General features: G+C 39.8%; 1 protein-coding gene across 1 annotated transcript; it reads left to right on the top strand.

Annotated features, from left to right (window-relative positions):
• Positions 1-1,670: 1,670 nt before the first annotated feature.
• On the top strand, positions 1,671-11,264 carry psat1 (phosphoserine aminotransferase 1). The gene is made up of 9 exons (XM_071920911.2): positions 1,671-1,888; positions 3,052-3,112; positions 3,699-3,768; positions 4,908-5,113; positions 7,847-8,019; positions 8,938-9,107; positions 9,471-9,599; positions 10,465-10,602; positions 10,853-11,264. The coding sequence occupies exons 1-9, from the start codon at positions 1,832-1,834 to the stop codon at positions 10,953-10,955; spliced, it is 1,107 nt and encodes a 368-aa protein (XP_071777012.1). The 5' UTR covers positions 1,671-1,831; the 3' UTR covers positions 10,956-11,264.
• Positions 11,265-12,437: the final 1,173 nt, after the last annotated feature.

Raw genomic sequence — 12,437 nt, 5'->3', positions numbered from 1 at the left:
AGCTGCAACAGCATCTTTTGGTGCCTTGCAGAAGGAACAACCATACAGGACCTACATGGAATTAAAAGTGATGATGGTAATTTGTACAGTAGAGAGACTAAAAACAAGCAAACTAATTAGGAACATGTAGAAGAAGTTTTGAACAGGTCACATTTCGCCAGCAAATCTGCACAGCTCAGTCATTTAAATCAACTGACTTATTTGGCTACAAGATCATTACAAGCTGCATTTTATTTCACATGCTTGTACTTACAGTAGGGATGCTGTTTCATGTAGGCTTAAAAATGAAAGGTAGCATATAAAATTAGGTTTTCGTACAATGTTTCATGCTATGCTATACATACAACATTCTTAACAATTAAGTTTAACAATGTCAGTATAATGTTCATGATTGTGAAAGACTTACTGTGAATCTGAATCTTTCAGGTGTTTTTTTTTTGCCATAATATTGTGTGTTAGTCCACCTACCTAGTTGATTGTCACTGAATAGTATTTTCCTGTGAAAAGGTTTGCAGTGAATAATAAGCACAAATTATGAAGTAAAGGGTCTAACATACAATACAGTAGCCTACAATAACTACAAAACACAACTAGTGGACTTTTCTCAGTCTTGGTGTGTGTGTGTGTGTGTGTGTGTGTGTGTGTGTGTGTGTGAGAGAGAGAGAGAGAGAGAGAGGGAGAGAGAGAGAGAAAGAGAGAGAGAGAGAAAGAAGGCTACATAACAGTACAATAACTGTAGTGGATTTTTCTCAGTCTTTTCTCTGTTTCTGTCTCGTGCGTGTCTGTGGGTGCGCGCGTGCACTAGCATCACATATTTGTGGCGTGACAGCAAGGCCAATCAGATCCTGTCCCCTCTAAATCAATATCCTCCAATGATAACAAAACAGACCGTCTGGAAATGTGACATCGGCCAATGGGATGGCTGGCTGCGCTTTGGGGTCCTCATGCTGCCTTCAAGTGTTGCTGGGAACATTGGAATTTCTATAGAGCGGACATAAACGACCCAACCAAGTGGTAAATACGAATGAAAGGGGATACCCTTACCTAATTGGCGAGATGAGACCGTTTCCTTAAATTATGTATTTTATTATTATTATATGTCATTGTTTGGCATTCTTTGTCAATAATTATTGGTGTATGTAACTTGTTTTGTTGTTTTTTAATAAATTAAACATTAATTACATGTCTGATCCTCTTCATTCTGTGCTGCTTGATCTGGAAAAATAAAACAACAGCCACCAAAAAAAGCACTTTTGTACATTTCGTCCATTTAGAGATGGGTGACATCGACAAAATCAATATCATACTAATCATAAGAATTTCTTTTATTATCAATATGTAATGATATCTGCTAACGTGCAAAAATCACGTTAAATTATCAAATTGATATTCATCTTGTTGAACTGCATGGTAATGTAAAGTATGATAAAACTGTAATTTTCAAATAAAATTCCCTAATTTGTTTCAGATCTCAGTTCGTGAGATATTTTAATAAGTATATGCTTTTATTATTAATGTAGACAACAAATTAAACTAGTATTTGAGAATTGTGCATCACAATAACTCGATGTCGTTATTTCGTCACAATATTTTTCTACTGAAAGATGATAAACGATGATATCAAGAACTGTAACGCCCGGAAGTACGAGTTTACGAGGAGAACTTGAAGGCAACATTTTACGCCGAGCGATTGCATCCACTATTCCACGCCGAGGATAGGAGCAGGAGTGTGGAAAAAAGCAAAAGCTAGAGGAGAAAATCAGCTCTTTCGCATCACTGAATTCAACGGAGGCAACAGCTACTCATCTAACACCAGAAACCATTTCGCATCATGGAGCAGAAACAAACCATCAACTTCGGCGCTGGACCTGCGAAACTCCCGCAATCCGTAAGCTCAGATCAGATCCGCATGTTGGTTGTGTAATGCGCCAAGAAGCACCGTAAAAGACAAGTTGAAAGTGTGTCATTGCAAGGGGAAATTTCACTTTTCTCAATGCAATGCTTTGAGATTTTCAGTGATGAAAGCCATGTTTTTGCTGATGCATCCTTGTGAAACAGACTGAGATGGTTATGGCTCATTTCGAGTCTTTTTTATTTCCCCGTGGTTGATGAAAGTGACATGCAAATATATTCGCAAAACAGCATTTGCATGTTTTGTTCACTTTGAATCCGCTTCTCCGATTTTCCTCATGGGGAAACAAAGTGACATGCAGGTGTCAGCGAAAATGACTGGCCTTCGCTTTACTGCTGTTCACTTGGCGTTTGTAGGCAAACCGACTGGCTCAAACAGCGAGTTGAGTTGCATCAGCCTTTCATTCATGTGGAAATTACTCCTTTTGTGCTTCGCAGTAGCTGCAACCTCTAGATGGCAGAAAAACCTCCTGCCTAAGTGCTTGTCAGAACATAAAATATTCACAGCTGTCATATATCATACTTTGTACAAATGTGAATGTTAATACATTAAGTTAAAAGTTAGATTGTCTCTTTAAAGTAGGCTTACTCTGCTTTCTTGATTGATTAATGTATGCCTCCAGACTCAATTCTTGGCCAGATACTATGTTTATGTTACCCCTCTGTAATATTACCTATTTGCTGGCATACAACCCATTTTCACTGCTATGCTGACAATATTTAGCTGTATTGCTCAGTTAATTCAAGCACTCCCAGTAGGTTTTGCACTGGGCTTTGACATGACTGTCCAGCTGGATGTCCCAAAACTTCCTTCAGCTAAATTCAACCAAAACTGAGGTCCTTGTTATTGGCTTAGTCTGTCTGTCGGTCCTCTATGAACACACATGCAGCCTGTATCTTAGATTTTTAGACTTATCTGTACCAACTTGGGTTATTGACAAAGACTAAACCCAGTCGCTGCTCTAATCTGTTTGCCTGTTAGTTTTAGAATTGATTTTACTGATTTCTTTTACAGCATCTGGCCTCTAGCTACAGCTCATATCTTTTAACCCCCTGAAAAAATCCTTTCAAATCTCATAATGTCAGATTTTTGTTGCCTTAAAGAGATGCATTTCATTCGTGACATGTCATCTATTGCAGGTGCTGCTTCAAGCACAGAAGGAGCTCATCAACTACAGCGGCATTGGTATTAGTGTTCTTGGTGAGTATAACTATAATAGAAGAATTGAGGTTGCATGCACCCTTCATATTCAATACATAAAAAGGAATCTTGTGAAATGACCCACCTGCAGATCCACCTAGATGTGTCGTTTCACTACATACAGTGTGTTGTGAACTTTAAAGTTGCATTTGCAAAGTTGCAATTCACTAAAAAGGAACAACGTTGAATTCGTAGCTCATATCTTCACACACATTATGTGTCTAGTGACTCTGTGGATTGTGTGTTATCATGTGAAAACCTCATAATGCCAGTTTTGGTGATATTCATGTTTTCACTTCAACTGAAGGAATCCATACTCCTCTATGGGTTGAGAAAATTGGATTAAAGTTAAAGAGATGTTGCGCTGATTCATGAAAACTGATCTATACAATGTGAAGAAGCCTATCAACAGTGTGAAACTGCTGCCCTCATAGCGGATCCCTATTTCCTCACTCAGTGGAAGTTGCTCTGGATAAGTGTGTCAACATTAAATGACACCGATGTGAATGAAATTGGCTAAAAAGTGAGTAAATGCCTTGCTGTCTGTGTGATTAAATTCAAACATGATTCATTCTGTTCAAACCAGAGATGAGTCACCGATCGTCAGACTTCAGCAAGATTCTGAACACGACAGAGAATCTCCTGCGAGAGTTGCTGTGAGTACTTCATCTGACAAACACTGTGGCGAAGACACATTCAATTTGCCGGGTACTTTTGACTCAACTCTGTAGCACTTGTTCCTACATGCCAGACTGCTGAGTGCATTCAGCAAGGCGCCAACGCAGGCAGCAGTGTTGCAATGTTGAATGCACAAACAGCTTGGCACACGGGCAGCTCTGACATGGTGTTTGTCAGTCTAGTAGGTGTGTTTCTCCACATGGTCGACCCTAGAAACACCTGGAAGACTTGACTAGCCTTGCTATGCTTCCATTAGTATGATAAAGAAACTGATAATCTTGCAAGCTTGCAAAGAGTTTGTGCATTTAGAAAGCATCTGTTTGACTTTTCCACTTCCAGTCCTTCAAGCACCTGCATGTCAACCTTTTGTATTTTTTGCAGGAATACACATCGTGCTTTTAATGTGCATCAAACTGAACAACATTGTTGAGCTTACACGTAAGGGAACAGAGCTGACTCACAGTTGAGCCGAGTTGAAAAGGACAATGATCTAGTAATTAAGGCAAGATTGGCGCCGTGCAAACTGGTAGAACCAGATGATTGTGGTGAAATGTGAGATACTCCTACAGGAGCAGATACCATGTTTTTACAGTATGTTTTTATTCTACTGTTTAAAAGTGTTGCCAAGTCTTGGTTTTATGCCCAAATTTGTATTTAGCTTGTATTGGAAATGTTGATTCAGGAGAAACGATAAGCACACAGCATGCATTGATAGTATTTGCAGAACTTTATTTTTTAGCTGCGACCAGCAGCTCTATAGCTCGCTCTGTCGGTCGGTCGGTCGGTCGGTCGCTTGGTTGGTCCACAAAAATGTCCCCACGCGTGTATGCATGCGCGTACGTGGTCGCAGCTATTGCAAATTCGCGCTTGTTTTTTAATACACTGAGTGTGAAACTGATAGTAGGCAAACATTTCACCCACATGAATGTAGCAAATGCCAGAATACTGTGGATATTTTTAGTATTCATACTGATACAAGGCAAAGTGTATCTGTGCTCAGTATGAATCATTTAGTTCTGTATGTGACTTCAACATGTGGGCTCACTCTATGGGCATTATGCTGCACACAGTGAGGCCTTTACATTATATCTAACCACAATGACCTTTGTCTATGCAGAAATATCCCAGACAACTATAAGGTGATGTTTCTGCAGGGGGGCGGATCTGGACAGTTCAGCGCTGTTCCTCTCAACCTGATTGGCCTGAAGGAGGACAAGTGTGCTGATTACATCGTGACTGGCACATGGTCTTCAAAAGCTGCACAAGAGGCAGAGAAATATGGCAAAATTAACGTTGTCCACCCCAAGCTGGATAGTTACACCAGTAAGTCTGTCTGTCTGTTTGTGTGTGTCAGTGTGTGGAAAGGATTGCATTCCATGTGTGTGAATGCCAGCCACTAAAATTTACTGTTAAACATGCTTTTGTGATTTATTTATTTATTTATTTTTTTTTTTTTTTTATGCAACAGGCTGCTATTCATGCAAGAATGCACTTTGCAAAACTAACTGTGAAAGTAGGTCAATGGCAACACAGACAAACTAGTGGCTACTAGTGCTAATGGGAGATAGGATGTTCTGTTAAAACCTAATGTAGCTAATGACTCTCGTTGAGTCTCTATTTGAAACAAAGTGCCAACCACATGCACCTTATAGACTTCCTCCACATTCAGAAGAAGATAATCACTGCTGCCATGTGAAAACCTTGTAGCTCTAGTTGTCATTTTTTATGTTCATGTAGTCGATTCTATGCTATACAACCAAATTCCAGATTGATTCATTTTTTTGGTAGCACTACAACTCACATCAGTGCCATGCAAACATTAGTGTGCAGCAGATTAATGTTGCCACTTGGATTTCTATTGTAATAATAATAATAATAATAAAGTTTATTTATATAGCACAAGTGCAATACAAGTAAAACAAGAAGGCACCACAAGATAAAAGGAGAAGAAGAATATATGGGAAAAACAGTATAATAGTAAAAATCAATATGATAAGGGACAGCTGTCATGCTGCCTTCAAGTGCTGTTGGAAATATCTTAATTATGAGTTGAGCACACATGAACGACCCAACAAAGCGGTAAATGCATCCAGGAAAGTTGGGATCTTCTTTGAGAACCGAGTTGCAGAGATGTGACGTGTAGCGTGGAAACTTTGTCAACAACTGATGGTAAAAGTGATGGATTATGTTTTTGTTTGGCATTCAACGCATTAAATTAGTGTTGCTGTATGTTTTATATTTCAACTTTTTGGTTAACTTTTAGTTGTCATGCATACAGCAACTTTTGGCTAATAATTTAATCAAAACTGCCTGTATGCATTTTTGAATCTTGAATGCGTGACACATCGTATTTACAGCTGCCAAACTCAGAAGTAGGAGCTTATGAGGAGCACTTGAAGGCAGCGTTGTACCATCTGTTTTACCCCCGACTCTGGGGATGATGGGATACAGAATAATTCATCCAAATGTTGAGTTTCAAATTCAAATTTATCACCCTATATATAAATGCCAAATTCATTGTTAAGATTTTATACAAAAATAGGCTAGATCTCTTGAAATACTTATTCTCCATTTGTTCACATTGTGAGGGGCAGGGCATGGGAGTCTGTCTCTGTATACCCATCTAAGATGCTTGTTGTCTGTCTATACTGTGTGTGTGTGTGTGTGTGTGTGTGTGTGTGTGGGGGGGGGGTTAACCTGCATTCAGAATAGTCATTATTATACATTCTGTCTTTGTGCTGACATATAATTAATGAAACAACCGTGAAATTGAACTTTATTGTTTTGCTGACGACCCCCTGTAACTCTCAAGGAACCCAGTCCAGAAACCACTGGACTCGAACATTAGCAGAGACTGAAAATTGCTTCAAAAAACAAAAAACAAAGAAACCATAAAAACTGTCATTTACCAGCCTTTATCCATGTTCAAGCATGTAACAGTGACAAGTTTCAGTCCCCGACAGGAGGTTTTGTAAATCCAGCCATTTCTGGCCAATGGCGTGAAGGTTTTCTAATTTTGCATTTTAATTCCTTTCTTTGAATGTTGAATGGAATTGCTTTCACTGCAGCGTGGGCTCATTTTGGCTCTTATGAGTTGGTCATTGTCATTCGCAGTGCATGAAGGCTATCCCTACACAAAATTTGATGGTCTATTCTAGGCTGTTGCGTAATAAACAATAGGGCCGACTAGCAATAAAAGACTCTGGCATGCAGGTAATCTTTCCACATGGTTGTGTCTGATTTTGGACCATGCTTTCAATGCTTTCCTGTTCCTCCTGCTGTGAGGAGCTTTTACTGTGTGTTTTTTTCTTTTTAGAATAATGCAGCATAGTTGGTGGTCAGTAAACAAATCCTTATATGAAATTCAAGGTAAAAAATTTTTAGAAAATATAATACAAAACTCAAGACTTCGCATATGTTTCTTCTACTGTGTCCCCGAGGACAGGCTAGTCTGTATTAATGAACATTCCCTACTTTCTCCCATCACCAGAAACAAGCTTTGAGTTTGTCTCTGATATTCTACCAGTATAGAGCTCATTGAGAAAAAGAAAGATTACAATGTAAATAGAAAATTGAGCGTGACCTTATGAGAGCTGTACTAGAACAAAAGGACCAGACTGGGAACACAAATTGAAATGTTTTATTTAATAAATGAGCTAGACATTAGAAGGTGCACTAACAATCTTTCATGAAACAAAAGCCTATAAGCAACAAATAAAAGAGCGAACAATGGGTGCAGTTACAGGCAAAGACCTACTTTTTTTATATTTTATTTAAAACACCTGGTCCTGCAGGCAAAAGGTCAGCCAGCCTATCTGGATTTAGCCAGATTTGCCAGTCTGGCTGTGAAAACGGTGTACTAAGGAAAGGATCAAGTAAGAGGACAATGTGAGTTTTCCTGCCTCTTGGTCCGCTCTTTGGGTTTGGTTTATTTAAGAAGACTAGATCTGAAAACAATAGAGGAGAAAACTGGGGGGAGATGTGGGATGTACCTACATATGCTCTCCAAAGCAAAGCAAGTTTTTTTGACCATGTTTTGTCTTTGTCTCACCCAAGAGATCCCTGACCCCAGCAGCTGGACTCTGAACCCCTCGGCCTCCTACGTGTACTACTGCTGCAACGAGACGGTGCACGGGGTGGAGTACAACTTCACCCCGGAAACAGACGGGGTGATCCTGGTCAGCGACATGTCCTCCAACTTCCTGTCCCGGCCTGTGGATGTGTCAAAGGTGAGGCGAAGTTTGAATGCTGCTGAATAGACCGTTTACATTTTTCCATCACAGCGAACGATTCTGACCAACATCTTGTCAGCTGTTTCCCTGTGAAGCTCTCGGTCCTAAAATCAACCCCTAACCCCCTCATTACAGAATAAGCATCAATATGTTGACAAAGACATGCATTGGGTGCTTTTGGGGTTGATTTTTGGAGTGTCCATTGGCCCTGTAGGACTGTATTGGAGAGTCGCACACACAGGCAACATGTAAGCAGCTCTATAGTGAAGCGAATCGAATCGGTATGATGGAGGGAAAGAGGTTCAGGTCAAAAATGGCCAGAGTTATGCTTCAAGAGAAAGATGTCCTGCATATTAGGCTTGTAAGACATCGATTAAAGGAATAGTTCACTCGGAAATTAAATTTTCGTCATTATCGTCCCACTGAATATTGGACTTTTGGACCCACAGTGCACTTCTTTGGCTTCAGAACACTTGGATTATGCTGTTTGGAGTAATTTTGTGGTCATTTTTTGCAACTCTAAAGAAACTGTTTCCATTCACTCCAGTTGTTTTGGAGAAAGCTGCTACAGAGCAGCGCTAGCAAACCCGCTATATGTTATATTGACATACAAACTTCACCAGTGTTTCAACATAAGGGTGTGTAGGAAATGACAAATATGAAAATTTACATTTTTGGATGAACTATTCATTTAAGGTATATTATTTGCCATATAGTTGATTGTGGTTTTGTGTTTAAACATTTTTTTTGTTATGGGATGGTTTGAATGATTGTCATATTAACCTTCAGGTTTAAATTTCTGTGGAGGGGAGCAAGATAAAATATGAATTTCTCCTTCCAGCATCAATAGTTCATCACAAAAAAACCTAAAATCATTTATGACATTTTTTTTCGGTATCTTTTCACATTGTGTAGTTTGGGCTGATTTTCGCTGGTGCTCAGAAGAACGTGGGCTGTGCCGGGGTAACTGTGGTCATCGTGCGAGAAGACCTGTTAGGCCACGCCCTGAATGAGTGTCCCATCATCCTGGACTACAAGGTGCAGGCCGGCAACAACTCCCTGTACAACACACCCCCTTGTTTCAGGTACAGACACACCCCTGTTTTTATTTTTTTTAATTTCAGAACCTCCTCTTTTTCTACAGATTGAGTCCTGTTGTTTTCTCTTCCCCATGGCTTCAAGTATTTACACACTCTTGGATGTTAAAACTTAGTTTCTGACATTATACATTGGATTTTTAACCAGTTTTAATAGCCCAAGGGCCATCAATCGCATTTGACAATCATCATGAGAACAATTATAATATTTATATATATGTATATATATATTTATATATATTTTGTAGTTAAGAGATTATCCAAGAACAGCAACATGTGATACCACTTGCTTCCTGTGTGTGTGTGTGTGTGTGTATTTTTAATCTCCCTCATCACCCTGTGTCTGTTCAGTATCTACATCATGGGTCTGGTTCTGGAGTGGATCAAGAACAATGGAGGTACGGCTGCCATGGAGACGCTCAACAAGCAGAAGTCCTCCATGATTTATGACATTGTCGATGGTTCTAATGGTTTCTATGTGTAAGTATCAGAGAGCTTCAGCAATAGAGGTTCATTAGGAAAGTCTAGTGAATGCTCAAAGCTCAAAGGAAGGCCAGTACAATGTGAATCAGCCTCGCTGATACAAATCCACAGAATGGAGTTTCTTTCAACTAATGAAATATTTGACTCCAATTTGTAGTTAAAACTGCTTTGAGAACGAGGCTTTTAAATACTTGTAGCTGAAATGTAGCTTGCAGTGCCGGTTGGTCGCTCTTAGCACCGTCCTCCATCGTTAAGCCATCATCTCTCTTCACAGACTTTTACACTGAGGTACGGCCATTTTGAAAGTATTTCAGTGGCTGCCTTAATGTCAGAAAATAGCACAACACTAGAATCTATTCTCTCCAGTGTTGTTCTGTGTATAATTTAGCGCAGTAGTGATCAGGGAAAAAAAAGATGTATGTGATGACATTTCCTCATAGTCCACTCATATTACATACATATATACATACATATTACATTAAACTGTAAGTTGTAAATACTGTACTGAAAATGGTCGGTGACCTTTTGTCATCCCATGAATTATTTGATAATATCCAGAAAGCTCCTATGCATTGACTCTTGCAAGACCAAAATATGACCCATTGATTTAGATTGTTACAAAATCCATCATTAAATGTTGGAAATTCTGTGAAATTCAACCCACTGGTCCATGAACTGTGCCACATATGTTTTTCTTTTTTTTGAATGAACCAGGTTCTACTGTAGGCTAAATACATTTTACTGATGCTCTTATCCACAGTGACTTACAATGAGTAACATGAGCAACAGTAGAATAAACTGATTAGAATATTAAATTGAAAGTGTAAATTAGAACTGCTTGGCTCTGTGTCCGTCTGTGCAGGTGTCCAGTGGACATGGCGTGTCGGAGCCGTATGAATGTGCCGTTTCGTGTGGGGAAGAAACAGGGAGATGAAGCCTTGGAAAAGGAGTTTTTGGATGGGGCGTCCAAACGTGGAATGATCTCCCTGAAAGGACACAGGTAAGAGTTGACACACAACCTCAGAATACACAAACTGAGGTCAAATCCCACCACATGCTTCCTGTAACTCTTCCATTAATATATACCAGAGATATGTTGTTTGCATTCCTCAGCAGGTTCTGTTGTCCATACAAACCTCTGTTGTTGAATGCAAAGCGGCTTTGTATTGTTCTTGTATTGTTGCCCCTGCTCCACTCGTGCCTCTACACAGTCAGACCTCAACCTTAACAGAGTTTGTCTCCTCCTGCAGGTCAGTTGGAGGAATTCGTGCATCTCTGTACAACGCCGTAACCCTGGAAGACACTCAAGCCCTGGCCAGTTATATGAAAGAGTTTCTGAAGGAACACCAGTAAAAACAGGCCATGCTAACATGATCAGTTAGCATCTGTCACACACTGACATTCAATCATGTCAGTCCATTTCAAGCAAACCTCTGGTTCATGTTGGATCTGTAAGTTGCACCTGTAGACAGGTGTTTTGTAACACCCATTCATTGTTGCTAATAAGCTTTAACCACTACTAGTGCCAGTAATGTCTTAATCCATCCGTGTGTTTTAATGGAATTCATGTTTTGAAGGATGTTTTGACTAACAGTGCTTTGATGTACATAGATAATTCTTGTTACCTGTTCAAAGTATATTTACATTCCATTAAATCTAACTTGGCAATATTTATATTTTGCAGTCTTATTTGTGTCCCAAAGTGCTGTTTTCCTAGTGGCTACAGTTTGCAGTTTAGAAGCATTACAGCCACAAGATGGCATTGATTTCAAAGCAATAAAGCTTCACTCCTGGGAAGTGGGAATGAGGTGCTAAGCAACCAAACTGAACTGTACTATGCTGGCCTTGTTACCCTTTCAAGTAGAACTGTTTGATATGTGCAATTTGAGCAAGAATTGCCACACAGAGAGGGAATAGATCAACCTTGCTGTTTGAAATGGACTCTCAGTTGCATAAGTTCAACTCACTGATTTGAGTAGTTGTGGTGCCTCAAAATACCCCTAACCAGCAACTATTGTCTACTAATTGTGTTAACCAAGTACACCATGTGACTATCAAGCCTAATAAGACTTATATGGCTAATGGAACATCATCACTCAAAATCGATGTGGCTTTAACAGTATGCAGTACAACCAATTAGCGAGCAATTCTACCAGTCTCTCTTTTGCCTGTTAATTCAAGTATTCAGTTCTTACTATTTTACTGCCTGCTGACAGCAGAGATGAAGCAGAGAGAAATATGAAGGAGTCAACAGGGTGAACATCAGCAGGGCAGCAGGATGGCCTCATGGTTAGAGAGACCATCCTTCAACTGGATAACGGCAAGCATCCGCCTTGCTGATGTCAGCCTTGAGCAAGACGCTGAATCCCTACCAGCTCCAGCAGCGCTCATCTGTTGCTGACCCTGACCTTTGACCTCCCTGGAGGGGGGTTGAGTGACAACAGAATTTCCTTGTAGGGATCAATAAAGTATCACACATCATGACAGGCTGACAAAAATACAACATCACTGTGTAGGTTTGGTTCACCAATGATGTAAAAAATCTAAATGCCTGATGGGAATATATGAGCTGTGGATGAGTGACTTTATTTTTTAACTTGGCCCAACCCCTCTGTGTGTATCTACACCATGGCATAAGGACTAGTGTCACTCATCCAATCTGCACTTGTTTTGAGTGTCATGCCAAGTCCCCACCATGCCACCAGCTCTTCTCCAGTTTCTTCCCCTGCCTCTCTCTTTGTTTCATTCTCCAACATTTCATAATAAACTATGAAGATAATAAATCATTCTCAGTTTATGCAACACCACCATTTTGGCACCTTATAACTATGAGAT

Source organism: Centroberyx gerrardi, chromosome 8 (assembly GCF_048128805.1).
Source record: "Centroberyx gerrardi isolate f3 chromosome 8, fCenGer3.hap1.cur.20231027, whole genome shotgun sequence".
In the NCBI taxonomy this organism is placed as follows: domain Eukaryota; kingdom Metazoa; phylum Chordata; class Actinopteri; order Beryciformes; family Berycidae; genus Centroberyx; species Centroberyx gerrardi.
This window is presented reverse-complemented; position numbering and strand designations above follow the sequence as displayed.

Excerpts from the sequence above, each read along its gene's own strand:
- psat1 (XM_071920911.2), top strand. The coding sequence starts at position 1,832 with ATGGAGCAGAAACAAACCATCAACTTCGGCGCTGGACCTGCGAAACTC. Across the intron at positions 3,113-3,698 it reads CATTGGTATTAGTGTTCTTG|AGATGAGTCACCGATCGTCA; the intron begins GTGAGTATAACT and ends TGTTCAAACCAG. Across the intron at positions 8,020-8,937 it reads GGCCTGTGGATGTGTCAAAG|TTTGGGCTGATTTTCGCTGG; the intron begins GTGAGGCGAAGT and ends CACATTGTGTAG.